We start from the raw sequence: 16,482 nt of genomic DNA on the forward strand, positions 1-16,482 counted from the left end.
TAAGGATCCGTGGGAACCCTGGACTCTTTCTCTGTGTGTTTTCACTTTTTATTATAATATGTAAGCCTCAGTGCCATTATTACAAACAATTACATATTTATTTAAATAACCAGGTTATCTTAAAATCTATATTTATTCTTATAGCGGTTTTGCTGTGTTCATTCAGGCAATAACGACTTAAAAAGCCAGTGTCATCTCCATGTATTCACTGTTGCCTGCTGTAAATCTATATTCTGTCTGGGAGCAGTCAATCAATCACTGTGTCACACTTTATGCCACAGGTGTGACAGTGTTGTTTTATTTCTTTAACTTGATTATTTATGTGCTGTAGATTATGGACTCTAAATAAATGAATGCAAATGATTGCAGTATTTTGCTGCTGGTACAAAGGACAATGAGTCATATTAACTATTCCTGAATTAAATGTTTGTACTTTGAAACTGTGCCAAGCTTCCACTGGGGTTATTCACTCACAATAGGTCTTCTGTGACTTTAATATACAACATTGATTGATTTTTTTGTGAAATTTAGTCTGACATCATAACCCCAAGAGCAACCCAATTCATGGCTCTGAGCTCTGAGCACAGCAGCGCTGGTGGAAAAGCCAGACTTTGACAGCTATACACACACATACCCGGGTAATTTGGTCTGCATGTCCAGCAGAATGCTCCTCCAGCCCTGAGGCTGCAGCTGCCAGATTCGGGCTGTACCATCCCTGCTGCCGCTTACAAACCTACACACACACACGCACGCAAGCATGCACGCACACGCACACGCACACACACACACACACACACACACACACACACAGATTTGTAAACATGGATTCATGCAGCAGCTAAATAAACATTTAAACACTTTCTTCTAATTCAGCTTTCTGCAATACAATGAACACTTTCATCTTTGCACATCAGGATACATAATTGTATGCACACCCCCCCCCCCCCCCCCTCCTTCTCCATCTCCATCTCCTCCACCCCTCTTTTTTTGCATAGACCTGACTTGATAGTACCTCCTTCACTGCAGAGATTATAGCAACCCAGGGGAATTACAGCTGAGCTTGTTTTTCTGCTAACTCCACATAGACACATGCAATTTAACACTCAGAGTGCATGATATGTGCAAGTGTGTGTGTGTGTGTGTGTGTGTGTGTGTGTGTGTGTGTGTGTGTGTGTACATGTATTAGAGCATATCAGATAGGAAGTAAAGGTGGTGTTTCTGCTGACACCATCAAGTCACAAGACAACACCCGGAGGTCCCATGCAAATAAACAGCAGTGCACACACAAATATTAACTACATCTATTATGTAGCTCACACACTCTTACACACACACACACACACACACACAGATACACACATACACACATACACACACACACACACACACACACACACACCAACTGTGCCTACCTACCTGTCACTGCAATGTGAGAACTGGATGCTGTCGACTTTGTCCTAGGTGAGAAAAATACAGGAGTAAAATCAAAACAACGCAATGTGTAACAAGCATTCCCTCTACTAGACTTTCCAATAATGGCAATTTTATTGTGTAGTACCTAGGGTTGGGTACCGAAACCCGGTGCTAATACGGCACAGGTGCCTAAATGACCGGCATCTACCGAACTGAATTCCAACAGCGAGACGTTAAGCAGTGTGCAGCTGCCATTGTCAGAAAAACAACACAGACGTGGTGCGTTCACTTGAAACTAGTAAGCTTCGTGGTGCATTCAAAGTTATTGTAAAATACCCTATTCCCTATTACCCTGTTTTTTTTAAGTATCGGTCCAGGCACCGTTTAGGCACCGGCACCGCTTTAAAAGTATCGTTTTAGCACCGGTATCGGAAAAAACCCAAACGATACCCAACTCTAGTAGTACCAATGAATCATGTTTTTGACCAAAAAAATCTTAACTCAGTTGATGGGAGTTTGCTCAGTTGTCATGAAGAATAATAACCAATCTCTTCATGACAACACCAACAATCTCCAAGACAACTGAGCAAACTCTGCTGAAGAAGTCCATGATATACAGTTGAAAGCTTTTGGGGAGGAAATCAAGTAAGTGGACCTTGAGTTGAAACTGAGTTTCCACTTAAACAATACACAATGTTTACCATCTTACTGTGACATACAGTGAGTTCTTTTTAAAAAAGGACTATGTTGATGACTCACTGTATGGGACTCAAGTTCTGAGATCTTCTCAGGTTGGCCTGACCCAAAGTAGTACACCCTGATGATGTGATCCGTGCTTCCTGTGGCCAGGAACATACCACCTGGACACACACACACACACACACACACACACACACACACACACACACACACACACACACACACCAATACTTTATTAACATAAATAATTAAACTTAATATACATTTCAAGAATCAACCTGTGGTAAAACAAAAAGATGTGTCTTGTATTTGTGAATGCAAACTTTGTGCAAAAGAAATTTAAAGTTGTTTATAAAATATTCAAGTTTAATTTATTCTAAAAACAGAAACATGCTCTCAACAAGTGTGAAGCACACTTATCCCACATTAAGTAAATACCAGCAGGCCCACTTAAAGGGTGGCTGTCTGCTGTGCTAGCTCTTCAGTTAATCTGGGCTAATTGTGCACTTTTTTTCCTTTTTTCCTTAAACTCTGCTGCCGTTTCCCCTCCGGTGGTCTCGAAGCATGCATGAAAATCAAAAGCGAGCGGTGCTCACCTGCGCTGAAGGAGGAGCAGATCATCTGGACGCCAGGTCTGGAACGCTCCGTGAATTTACTGGGCCTTTGACTGGACATACACACACGCACACACACATTTACATTGTGTGCATAGTTTTTGATTTTGGCTTCCTTTGTGCATTGTATTACTTGTACATACCTATTTTTTTTAATGCATATTCAGTACAGTTAAATTAAATTGATGAAGCACTGAAGAAAATAGAAATTGAAAGTACAGTAGCCACAAAAAAGTGACAAATCATCCTAAATCCTTGTGTAGTTTGGATCCATGCAGTCTTAAAGAATGTTCTGCATAAGGCAAGACCATTCAAGAACATCAAGATAACACACACTGCACAATAAAAACACAGTAAACTATATGTTTTCACAATGTGACAAACAAACACAAATATGACAGAAATAATGGCCTTTTACCAAAATGCTCAAAAATGTTGGGAGGCAGAAGGTGTGAACGGCACTTGTGCAGATGAGATTGGGCATACTGTGTGTGCTGCGTTTGTGTTTCTCACCCAAACTTGAGCGTGCGTGCATCCCACTGCCAGAAGCAGATGGTGCCATCAGCTCCGGTGGACGACAGGTAGCGCTTTGAGCCGCAACAGAAAGGAGAAAACTGAAAAAAAAAAAAAAAAAAACAATTAGAGCTTGCAGCTGAGTATAATGGGCAATCAAAAGCTGTTGCTAACACTACAGCAAAAAAGAAAGGACAATTAACCCACATAAGATTAAAAAAAAAGCATCCAGCAAGTGTAGGGAGATGTGAGAGATTAGCATACCAGCCTAAAACCAACTGTGTAGGATCAAAGATTTAACAGATACATAAATCCTGAACCTTTACAGGAAAATGCCAGCAATGTTCTGTATTCTTCTTATTGCCGACAAATCCCATGAAAAGACCAAAAACATAAGTAACTTACCAAGTAACTACCAAGAAGTATTGCCTGTGTGGCCAAAACCTAATTTAGCTTATTCCTCATGTTCCTTTTTATTAGTTTATTTTGAGTAAATCCCACTTCACCCCTACCTACTGCCATAAATACTTACTAGTGTGTATTAATTTATGGCTGAATTCAGCCCCAACAAATGCACTATTTACTCTTGTTTGAGTAATGTTTGCTAAAAACTGCAATGCCGAGCTGGAAATTTAGGAAATAGCTTGAAGCTGAATGCCACAGCAAGTGTAGAGAGGGTGGAAACCAACACAATAAGAAAAACAGAATAACGCCTGCTCTATCCTTTAACGACTGGCAACATTGTGCAAATTTCCAATACTGGCTTTTATTACATATTGGATATGAGCCAGTCATGCCATCTTTTACCCATATGATAGAGGTTTCTTCTTGACCTCATCTACTTAACATGTGAAACCTATTGCAGAATTCCAATAAAAACAGCAGCTAGGCTGCAACTTTAGAGTTGCTTTAACTGCCCAGTTTGGAGGAAGTTTCTACAATGTACTGTTACAGACTGACAGACAGACAGACAGACAGCATGGTGGCAAGAATTTTAAATATTATTAATATATATTAATATATATATTATATATCAAATCCTCTTTTTGGGCAAACCAAACACAGAAAAACATACACACAAAAGCACGCAGCCTGAGCGTCCAGGTACCTGCAGTGAGGTGATAGAGGCAGCGTGTCCCTCCAGGACGGCCAGAGGGGCGCAGGTCTGTAAGCACCACACCCTGATAGTCTTGTCACAGGACCCAGCAGCGATCATGGTGTTTTCGTAGCTGACGGCCATGTCGGAAATCTCAGCGGCGTGGCCGCGCAGCGTCGCCAGCAGACGGCCGTCATCTGTTCCCCAGATCTTCACAAGGCAGTCGTCAGAGCCCTGGAAAAGAAAGAAGACGCCGCCAAAATGGCTATCAGACGTGAGTGAAGACTTGTATTTTATACAGTTTGAGAAGTGGCCTGTCTGCCTCTGCATCACTTCTAGTAAGACAAATTCAACATGTCACGTTCAAAAAGACTTTTCAAATATATCTGGGCACACTGCGCCCTTCAACTTTCAGCAGACTGACAGACTTGGAACACAAAATGAGGAAGGAATGAGCTTCTTGAGATGCAGAAAATAGATTAATCTGCAGTGACAATGAACATTTCAAGGCACTTGTTCGTCATCTGCACAAACTGTCTCATTTTTATTACCAGTAAGGACATTATGTAAACACTGCAGCTATCAACACCTTTACAAGATAATCTTAGGCTATCTGAAGTTTAAAGTATCTAGAGTAAATAAGAGTAAGCATTGCCAAATCAACAGGTGATACCCAGCAGCAGTCACACTCTTTAATGCAACATTATAATGTAGCACTGCTAGCTGTTCCTGCAATATGAGCCATCACTGGACAATATTCTGCACTATGCATATTTATTTATTTATTACTCTGTGTCACCTAAAACTGTGCAATATGTCATTTTCACATATGTCACTATTCATCCGCACCTTACTCATCTGTACATCTGTGTATATATACTGTTTATATAAGGGTGTTTATAGTGTAAATATGTTTGTATAAATGCTATTATTATAATAACTAATTCTATTTTTTCTATTTCTTCTAATATTTTCTGTATATTTTTTTCTCCTACGTCTATTTAATGTGTGTTTGTGTTATTCTGATGTGTGTCATTTTTTTTCTTTTGAGCTGCTGTAGCACAGGAATTTCCCCAGTGTGAGATTAATAAAGTCTATCTTATCTTATCTTAGCCCTAGTCTTCAGCAACTCTCTTCACTACCACCACCAGTGTCTAGACCCCAGGGGGGAAATATCCCAAACTAATCCCGGCATCATTGCACCCCCCTCCCTCCACATATACCACGTCACAATGGGGTCTAATTGCCAAAGACTCTTTTAAAATTTTGTTTCATCATACACTTAAATACATTTGATTGTTCACTCTAAATGAAGACCCTCCTGACTGATATGTGGGTTATTGAGAAAATCAGGTTCCTGTCACCATGTAAATGTTTCCTCAAACTCTACCCTGCATCTGGGTATTCATAATGATGGGTTAACAGTGAGCAGGTAAGCATACTGAATGTCATTCGACGTGCCTTTGAACACAAGCACCGTGAGATGTGTGAGCTAGACGGGGCTGCTCTGTGAGTACTAGCGGTAAGTAGAATGGAACCAAAGAAGATGGAGTAAGTTACTAAGAAGAAGGCCCTCTGAGTAGAATATTTATTAAATTAAGTCAAAGTATTGCAAGCTAAAAAAAAAAGGGAACAACAATGCTTCAAAAAGGCTATAATAATAAATAATCCATAATCCATAAAGCCAAGCCTATAAGACATTTGGTAGCCTAGAGGCAGTTTCTTACACTCCTTTAGTCTGGATCAAGACCCTTAATCAAGATATGGAAACAGCCTACAGGGACTCCAGGGACCGGAGAATTTCTGGCTGTGATCCATCTTGTAAGGGGTTAAAGAGTTTTTCACTCAACGTAGTGCCAGGTACATCTGTGCCTTGATTACGATCTAGAAACGATCTAGTGTCAAGATGTAGAAACCCAGTGTGACATGATCTAATATATATATATATTTTAAATAGTCTGTGTGATTTGTACAAGCTGGAAATGTGACTTGTGAAAAAGACAGAAATACACAGAGCCACGTCAGTAAATGAGGAGGGTTGAGGGTAAAAAATGTCACGTTAGAAATAAACGTGGTCGTACAATTTTCCTAACCTAATTATCAAGTGTGCATGTCAGACAGCCTGATGTGATTCCATGTAGTTAGTTACAGAGCATGCCGAAACATCCATCCTCATATATCTGCAAAGTATGTTATAAGACAGGCCACACTTTCAGCTTCAGCATTGATTTTAGAGGAAATGTGAGATGAACCCCCCCGCCCCATAATCACTCACTCCATCACGAGCAGAACAGAGTCTGACTGGAGTGATTTAAAAAAAAAAAGCTCAAGGACAAATTACAGGTGTGGCAAAATGGGCGAACAACTGCCAATATGACAGTCAGGCCTGAACGGTGCAGTGTTTGAAAAAGCCGTAGACTTGACTAACAAACTCACCTCGTTGCTATAGATGTAAGTTATGTTAGCGATCGTCACAGGGACAAACAATGCAAACCTAGCTAGTCTAATTTGTCCTTTCCAACGGCCGTGATAATGAGCTTGCAGCCATTTCTAAAGCTATATATTACACAAATCAATGTGTCTGTTTAACTAAACCTACATGCAATTGCTCGTTGATCACAAATGATCACAGTGAATGTTTAGGCTAAATAAAATAATCCATCAATCTGTCTTCCACTGCAGCAAAGTCGGAGTAAAAAGACTGAAGACATCCAAAAACAAGAAAATATATAAATAAAAATGATCTTGTGATGAAAGGAGACAGCAAGAGAGAGAGAGAGAGAGAGAGAGAGAGAGAGAGAGAGAGAGAGAGAGAGAGGAAAAAAAACCGAGTGGAGAGGAAAAAAGGGAGAAGGAGAAAGTGAGGGAGACCAAAAACGAATTTTAATTCTGGCACTTAGCCAGCGCCTCAGAGGAAACATTTTCTCCAGTTATGATGAGACATGGCAAGAAGAGGGGGGAGGAGAGAGGAGAGAGGGAGGGAGAGAAAGGAACAAAGGAGGGGCAGCGCAGAATGAGGGACGGGGGAGAGAAAAGAGAGAGAGAGAGAGAGAGAGAGAGAGAGAGCAAGCAAGTGCAAAAACAGTGGAAAGAGAGATAACAGCAAAAGAGAGACAGAGGGAGTCAATCTACCCCTCCCACTCAGCAGCCAGCCATTTTTAGAGATTTAAGTGAAAGCTGAAAATGGTGTTTAGCAGCAGGCAGTGTTTGACTCAAGGATCCAAACAGAAAGACGGCAACATTAAACCAACATTATGTCATTTACCCGTGCGGTATCTCCAACCCATCCACATGGAAAAGGAAGCTAAGACAGCACATACAAGGGTATACAAGGGGCATCCAGAGAGCAAAGGTCAACTCCCTCCTTTTAAAGAGGCCAGGGGAATTCCTTGTTTCACCTTCTTTAAAACAAACTCCCTTGCAGGCTGAATTTGTCTAAAGCTGTGAGTCATTCAGTAAAAGCTTCCCACCACAGTAAGGTAAACAATAATGACCTCCTACCAGAACTGGTACAACAGGGAATACGGACCCTTGGTGAGCAAAAGACAGCTTGTAACAATCAAACACATACACAACATACAAGCGGTGACTCTAAACAAACACTAGCGCACAACAATGTGACTGAAATCACTCTGAATGGGCTCCTTAGACACCAGTACGCGCACACACACACACACACACACACACACACACACACACACACACACACACACACACAAAGAGGCATCGCAAGCTGCAAAACAACACACACCATGACACCACACGCACACACGCACGCAAAGACTGCGGTGTTACCGTGAAGATGCGTCGTCCCGTCCTGTCGAAGGTGACGCAGTACACGGATGACAGGTGTCCCAGGATCCTCTTGTGCATCTTCATGTGCAGGTACACAGCCGTGGGCAGCAGCTGCCGCAGACGGTAGGAGCCGTTCAGTCGACGGCCGAAGCTCGTCTCGACTGGATGGCGAGAAAATATAGACACAGGTGAAGACATCGTAATACGTAAAGAAATCTAATCTATGAATCTCATTTAATAAAAAAAAAAAAAAAAAAAATTCAAAGATATGGGCACAATGGTGAATAATTGTGATTCCGAAGCAAATCAATAACAAAATCACTGTCAAATGCTGTAGGCAGTAAAAACCTCGGCAAGCAATGATAAAGTATACTCATAACCTGAATATCAAAGACACCAAAGGGTAAAAATAGTTGAATGTAATCTTTTGTTTTGCAAAATTCAAGTGTTTTCTTTACCAATATTAGGCGGGCTCCCATAGATAATAGGCGGCTCCGGTGGTCGTCCACAGTGCAGCGCGGCCAGCGCTGAGCCCTTCCACACAACATTCTTGCAGCCTGGAGAAAAGAAAAGATGCATAAAGACACACAGTCACACACATTATAGGGTTTGTATTATGACTTGTCTATGTGAGCTTGTTCTGTATATGCATGCACTTACATTTGCACAAGCACAAGAAATAATGTACGTACATGAGGTCTGTCACTGTGCACGGACAGAGAAATGTAGTAGCCTGAGTGGGTGTGTTTGCATGTGTGTACTTTAAAGTAGCTCATGTGCACATGTACTATGTATCCACTCACTCTTGCTGGAGCGGAGAAGATTCTGCCTGCCGGCCCCCAGCAGGCTGCTGAGTCCAGGCACACTGGCAGGGAGCTCACTCTCCAGCAGTGGACAAACTCTGGAGCAGACCTGCAGCAGGTGGTCTGGACTGATGTGCCGGTATAGCTTCACCTGAACACACACACACACACACACACACACACACACAAAGCTCAGTTTGTATTCAGAGTGGTAAATGACAAAACACCAGTCAGAGGGGAGCAGGGTGGTATAGTAAAAAGGCAAACTGAAAGACATGTGTTCATTTGTTGCCAAATGCTGATGTGTCAGGACATCAAACTAGGGCTGCACAATTTATCTATTTAATTTTATCGAAATCGCTTATATGGACTGGTGAAATATCCAAATCGCAAGAGGGGTGCAATATTAGTTAAAGGCAAAATACGTGTTAACATTCTAGTATTCTAAGTATTGTGGTGCTGCAGAGACGTCCCAGCCTTCAAATCGTATCCTACAGACTAAAGAATCGATCTTTGTTTTGTACAGATCCTCGCAAAAAGAAATCACTTTAATTATTTTTTTATTTATTATTTTAATATTTTTCAATGAAAATAAGAATAATGATACAAAAATGATTATTCCCTCCAATATGAATTATATCACATCATCACATCACTCCAGTTCTGAAGCCTTTACACTGGCTTCCTGTCCCTCAAAGAATTGATTTCAAAATACTTTTGCTGGTTTATTATTTAACGGTTTAGGGCCAAAATACATTTCTGATCTGCGGCTACACTATGAACCACCCAGACCTCTCGGGTCGTATGGGACAGGTCTGCTTTCTGTCCCCAGAGTCAGAACTAAACAGCGTTCAGTTTTCATGCTCCACATATCTGGAACAAACTCCCAGAAAACTGCAGGTCTGCTGCAACTGAACTCTCAGTTCTTTTAAATCACGCCTGAAGACCTTTCTTTAAATATTTTTTTTTAATTTCTTATACTGCACTGTAACTTTTATTCTCATATTTTATCTGTTTTAAAAAACGTAATTGTTTTTAACTGCTCGTTAATGTTTTATGCGAAGCACTTTGAATTGCCCTGTTGCTGAAATGTGCTATACAAATAAAGCTGCCTTGCCTTGCCTTCCCTATAAAAAAAAAAAACACTGGCTGGAAAATATAAAAGGGAATAAATAAGTATTTACAAGCAACTGTGGCCTCTAGACAAAAAGGTTTGTTCTGTGGCTTGAGTCCATTTAGTTACAAACTCATAAGCACACACACAAAAATGTATTTTCAGCAAAATAAGGAGAAGCGAAAAACAAGGTCACTGCCCTAAATGCCTGCTGGTTTGCTGAAATGTCTGAAGTAAAAGGTGCCCTTTTAGAAAATCATTCCATTACTATTCTCTGAGGGTTCCAACTAATATGCTTTCCAAGGAAATAAACCGAGTACGGCTAATAAGGACAAAATAAATCAAATGATTTATTCAATGACATTTGCTCCCAAACTCTGAAACTATCATCATGATTATTATTAAATATATATATCGCAAAATGAAGAAAGATAAAAAATAAATAAAAAATGGCACCTGCAACTAAATGAATACGGAAATTCTGTTAAAATGTTTGTCTTTTAAATGGATATGGATACAGTTCACATCCACTATAGTAAAACAGCAGAGAAGGGGGGGGGGGGGGGGGGCATGCAACACAGGCATGAAGCTGGATGAAAGCCACACTATTATAAACACAGTGTATCTCTCTAATTCCACTGACACATGGGGACACACACGCCAGCATGGCCCTATGTCAGAATAACACACACACACACACACACACACACACACACACACACAGCCTGAGTGACTGGAATAGCAGCGATATACACCGCAGGATGAGCGAGATAAATATGTGTCTATTTCAGGATGTAGGGTTATTTTAAATGTATTCATTCTAAATCACACATGCTGTAATCAGCTTTGTTTCAGACACATCCCATTAAAATGTCAGAACGAGGTCAAATAAGCCTGAAATTAAAAAATGACTACACTCACACACACATTTAGTCCATTCCTTTATCTGAGCACTGACAGTAACACTTATTCTCTGTGACACACACACACACACACACACACACACACACACACACACACGATTAATGACCCCTTAATTGCTTTCAACATCATTGCTAGTTCAGAGACGTGATCAGTGTTTCTAAGCACATATCAGCGCACAAGCCCCTCTCAGGTACACGCAGAGCCAAGACGAACACACACACACATACACACACACACACACACCTATACGCACACACGCACACACACACATATACGCGCGCGCACACACGCACACACACACACCGGAGTGATGTGTAATAACAATTTGCTCCATTTTACTTGCTTCTTAAGGGTAATGGATAACACTTCCCCAGCCACAACAGCACCGCCTGAAAGCACATGGCCCCGTACACAGGGACTGCAAGTTACCTTCTGTACAATCATCACATCATCCCATGTTAATACACTGCTCTACAATCAATAAACAGCACTGATTCAAGACAATATTACCTTTAACGTAGGCTATACCTCTAGCAACTGAAAAACACACCCACTGTTGAAATCCACTCATCATATTAGGTCAAAATGAAAATGAATGAATTGTGAAAACGGTTATAATCTGACAGGCTGCTCTTTTCATTCGGGTCCAATATGTGTATATTGTGTTTCTGATCAGTTTCATACGCGATATTTCAATAACGATGCATATAATGAATTCGCCTTAATTAATTAGCCACAATTAATACCGTTAATGATTACAATATCATTGAAGGCAGCGTTGATTCCTCATTGTTGCCCAACCCCCTTCTGTGCCAGCCCAGACATCAACCTACAACCGCCCGACAAACACATAACCAACCGTCATCCAGCGCCCCTGCCTCTACACATCCTTCTTTCTATTTGGTCTAATAATTAAAAACCGTCGGCAGTATTATTATTATTTTTTTTTGAAATAGAGGAAATTATGCACAATAGACAGGAGGCAGGCTGAACGGCAGGGAATGGGAGGAGGAGGAGGGACGGAGAGCCGAACGAGCCAAGCAGGAAGAGAGAAAAAAAAAGCCAGGCAGGCGGAAAGACACTGTCAATAATTTCTTATACTTATAAATGTACATCCCGGTGAATCTACACTTCAAGCGATCTCGTCTCGGATGTTCATCTGTCTGAATGTGTGTGTGTGTGTGTGTGTGTGTGTGTGTGTGTGTATGAGAGAGAGAGAGGACAAGCTCCAAAATGTAGGTATTGGCAGATTAAATAGGCCATGGGTTATTATTTTTGTATTCATGTTAAAATAAAACTTTAATTAAAAAAAATAGCAAAAAAAAGTGGGGATTACACTTTCGGCAGACTGGCAAAGAAATAAACATGTAAGCGATGATTAATTCTCTCCACGCCCCCATGCGTAACGGCGCTTTCAGGCGAGCCCTGTTTGTTTACATGACAATTAGCATGTCAATTAATAGAGCGATTATAAGATACCAGCTCAACGTTACCTCGCATCTTCACATAAACTGATCTCTTTCTCTTCCATCCGAGCTTGCACCACAGTCCCCGAAAAAAAAACTGCTCTCCAAAATGACTCCACAACAACCGGACAGCAGCCTCCACTCAAACGAGCACTGGAACTCCAGCTTTACTGAATATACTGTTTATATTCTCTTTAAAAAAACTCGTTTTCTAACTCTTGCCCCCTGTGTGTTTTCAACCCATGCACACAAATGATGGTTCTTGCAGGACAAGAGCGCCTCCATCTCTTTCTGGCTTGTGGCGCAGGGAGTCCCTCCTCCGGATCCTGGCGCTCCTACACCACAACACTCATGACGTATCAACATTTCACACACATTTTTACAACAACTATCACAACCTTTTGGACATGCATGGCACCAAACTCGCACACCACGGTGCACAGGAGGCTGGGACCCGACCCCTTGGTGCCCCAGAACGGCCCCAACTTGCAGCCAGCTCGCCCTGCAAAGTCCTTTACAGTTTTTTCTTTACCACCTGATTTAAAAATTGCGGGAAATTCAATTTTTATTTTGCTCTCTAAAAACTTTTTCCTCAGTTATAGAGCTCCCTTACCAAATTTTCGTACGTCCCGGGGTGTTCTTGCCCTGTCCAGTCCAGCCTTATGGGTAGCAGCTGAGATGGAAAAATAGTGTGGACTGTGATCACCCAGGTTATAAATGTATCAAGTCATGTTTTAAAACAGTAAAATGATAAATCAGAGAAAAGGCAACATCACTAAGTACAGTGCAGAGAGAAGCATCTCTCGTATTGCTGACTGCTTACCTCCTTCTCCTCCACCTCCCTTATCAGGGTCTGAAAATCGGATAAAAATACAAAATTACACCCCATGACATTTCCGGACATACTATAAATTGTCCTAAAATGCAAAAACACCAACCTCGGCTGCTTTTTGACACGGTCCAGCTTCTAGAAATCGGGCTATTAGGAAGTACAGTTCTGGTATGGTTGGAGGGGGAGAAGAGGACGGGAGCTGCGTTAGAAGAGGGCACCGAGGAAATTGTGGGGATATTAAAACAGCCATGACATATTTTCCGATCTCCTTTACTCACCAGAAGTCAACTGCGCGATGTGTGTACTGTCTGAAGCCATTTTGGTGTTGTTTGCCAGGGCAGCGCCACAGCCTGTGTGGTGGGTCTAGGTGGCTGCCCTGTAGCTGTCACTGTTTATCCACCAGGAAGAGAGGCTGCCTCCATTCAGCTCCGCTAACATAAAGTCCCGGCTGCGTCGAGTATTTCTCCGCGAAGCGACAATTAGTGCGCGATGTACGGATTACCCCGCAAAACACCGTCCTCCACGAGCAAATAAACAACCGCCAAGTTATTCTTGGCTAACTATCCCTTTGGAGTAAATTTTAGTGGCGGTTGGTCAGTCGTGGAGAAATGTTTGTTTTAAACCCCCTCCCCCAGTCCCTCAAAAGAAAAAGCGCAAGCCCTCTGCGGAAGAATACAAGTGGTGTGTTTGTTTCACTGTAGAGGGGGAGGTAGAAATGGCAGCCTGCTATAGGAGAGGACACATTGCTGCAGAATGGCTGTTGCTTCGTAGCTAAATGACATGTATCACGTTTAAATAATTACAGACCTTTATATCAAAGGTTTAAAGTTATTTTTTTTGCGGACTAATACAACGCAATTCCTGTTCTATTTTTCTGTATTTGTAGCTGCGGATGTAGAACATGGCTACCGTGTTTGAGGGGGATTTACAGCCGAACTAGCTAACCTTTTCAGCTAGCTAGGTTTGATTAAATAATACAGCTAAATGTGTTCATTTTGTGTATTCTCATTGGCCTCGCTTGTTGTTACTCTGTCGTTATTGTGTAACAAGGTGTCTAGCTAACACACCCACTCTCTCTGGGAGCCGTTTGGTGGGGAAGTCGTCCATTTCTCTTCCAAATACTGCCAGGCAGTAAAATGGGGGAAGGGTTGGAGAAGAAGGGGAATGCAGCTAAATGAATGAAACCTCGTGAGTTACAGGAATTTAATGGCAGTGAGACATTTATCCAAGATAGATAATCAAGGAATATTATCAAGGACATAGCTACATCACACAGCACACTTCCTCTACAGTTCACTAAAAAGTTGTGAAAAAGGAATAACACTAAGGTGTTATTTACTACAGTTAAATAATGTGGTGATATTATTTGTGTAAAGGATGTATTTTTTTTTAATCTATTAAATAGGCCTACATGTGTTTTTCAGGAGGTGACCAACAAAACACAAGCTCCCAGTCTCATACAGAGCTTGTAAACGGTTTACTCTTTCCTTTATTTGAAGAAAGATAATCAATAAAAGTATAAGTTGCCTAATTGCAGAAAACACTGACAAGGTATGCCTTGAATTGTTTGTTCACACATTTTCAACCCTATTATTTTCTTTTCACCTCAGTATTAACACTGCTTGTGTGCAGGTGCTTATATGGTGTATTTACTAATAATTGATTATTCCTAGCACTTTATCATTGTAGCATAGCTAATGTAGATTGTTTGACCCAATAGCATTATTTTAAAAAACATAGACATATAGGCTACAGGTTGACAGGTATAAAAAGCATTCTCCTATTTATATAGCAATTGTCTCACTTAACTCCCTGGCAGAGACATCAGGTAACAGATGAGTTTGTGGCTGGGATGTAGCTGATGATATAAAAACTTGAACAGATGACTGACTTATTCTTGGCCTCTGTTATTTACTGAAAATGTGTTTTTGTTTTTTGGATGAACATTTAAAAAAAAATAGTTGGCTGTGATGTAGTTATCTTTTTATGTAATTTTCAAATGCAGACACACGTAAGACATCAATTAACAGAAGCTTACTGTTCTGCCCATTTAGTTGGAATAATTTCATTCAGTCTCTTTGTAATAGTTAAGGTGTGAATAATCAAATGAATATGTCAACATATACATCTTATATGCATAGCCATTTCACGTCTGAACTGGTATTTGTTTTGTAACCGTGTGTTTTGTTGACAGTTTGGAGTCCACACATTTTCCCCAAATCCTGTTCCGTGCTGTGAATGTCGTTGTTGTTTGCTTTGCTTAGCACTTGATGGATTCATTTTGGCAGTGTCAAACGCAAATAATACTTACACTGTACCAGATAGGCAGGAGTTACACAGAGAATGTGAGCATCCAGTAACTACTTTTACTTTTTTAACAACTACGTATTCTGGCAGATAGGTAAGCTTATTCTCTACTCCGTGAGGAAGCAGTAGGCCTATTCTGCCCTTTCTGCACCCACATGTGTATGTTGACCTCCACTAATACAGTTAGGTCAGCTGTGTCAAATTTGTTAATGTCACGTCAGGTTAAATTTGTTACATATTACTCCCACGGATTTGGATAGGGTGTAATCACAAGTACAGTTGACTGACTGCACTTTTACAGAAATGTAATGAAATGCAGGCCTATTGATAAAGGAATGCTTGATTAATTACTATTGTTTTTGCCTATACTCGCCTCAATTGCAGCAAGGAATTCAGAGTTCAAAGTTCAACTACTGTACAGCAACCCTGCAGCTGTCAGGGATTTAGTGCCACCTCAGATGTGTCCACCGTCTTAAGAATGGTCTCTTCAACCACTAGACTAGACCATCCTGAAATCTGTACTTCACAGGCTTTAGGACTTGGAAAGACATTGTGGCAAGGAGTAAGGCCAGGTTTGAATCTTTAGGCCTTTGTCAGTCCCTTCCACATCACCTGTCATCCTAACACTTAGCCGAGAATAGAAAAAACTGTTGAAAACTGGAGCGTTCAGAACAGTTGGAAATCAGAGCGTTTTAGCTCACAGGGATTTGTCTAAAATACGTTTACCTCATTATTTGAAGTTTTGGCCACGTTTATCATGAAAATCCGACATTATAACATTGTAGATATGACAGAAAATACGGAAAAGCATAATATGTCCACTTTAAGTGTTGTTGTTGTTGTGCTGGCTGACACGGCCACAAGGAGGCAACCTCACTCTGCAGCTCGTATTTGTGCACAGGGCCA

General features: G+C 41.0%; 1 protein-coding gene across 5 annotated transcripts in view; it reads right to left on the bottom strand.

The window, feature by feature from the left end:
- LOC116041933 (pleckstrin homology domain interacting protein) overlaps positions 1 to 14,199 on the bottom strand; it is a 44,207-nt gene extending 30,008 nt beyond the window's left edge. For 3 of the 5 annotated variants that reach the window (XR_004895882.1, XM_031288002.2, XM_031288001.2), the window contains exons 1-13: positions 13,548 to 14,198; positions 13,376 to 13,434; positions 13,261 to 13,290; positions 13,051 to 13,110; positions 8,934 to 9,084; positions 8,589 to 8,687; positions 8,131 to 8,291; positions 4,348 to 4,569; positions 3,240 to 3,340; positions 2,709 to 2,779; positions 2,173 to 2,273; positions 1,417 to 1,457; positions 635 to 733 (exon numbers count right to left, since the gene is read on the bottom strand). Coding sequence is in view for 4 of the 5 variants with exons in the window: in XM_031288002.2 (XP_031143862.1) it covers positions 635 to 733; positions 1,417 to 1,457; positions 2,173 to 2,273; positions 2,709 to 2,779; positions 3,240 to 3,340; positions 4,348 to 4,569; positions 8,131 to 8,291; positions 8,589 to 8,687; positions 8,934 to 9,084; positions 13,051 to 13,110; positions 13,261 to 13,290; positions 13,376 to 13,434; positions 13,548 to 13,587 (1,235 nt within the window). In the remaining variant the exon portion in view is untranslated. Of the gene's footprint in view, positions 1 to 634; positions 734 to 1,416; positions 1,458 to 2,172; positions 2,274 to 2,708; positions 2,780 to 3,239; positions 3,341 to 4,347; positions 4,570 to 8,130; positions 8,292 to 8,588; positions 8,688 to 8,933; positions 9,085 to 12,464; positions 12,984 to 13,050; positions 13,111 to 13,260; positions 13,291 to 13,375; positions 13,435 to 13,547 lie in introns of those variants that run through there. The other 2 variants (XM_031288003.2, XM_035995355.1) reach the window with 2 other exon arrangements.
- Between the last annotated feature and the right edge of the window lie 2,283 nt (positions 14,200 to 16,482).

Source organism: Sander lucioperca, chromosome 19, assembly GCF_008315115.2.
Source record: "Sander lucioperca isolate FBNREF2018 chromosome 19, SLUC_FBN_1.2, whole genome shotgun sequence".
Lineage (NCBI taxonomy): Eukaryota > Metazoa > Chordata > Actinopteri > Perciformes > Percidae > Sander > Sander lucioperca.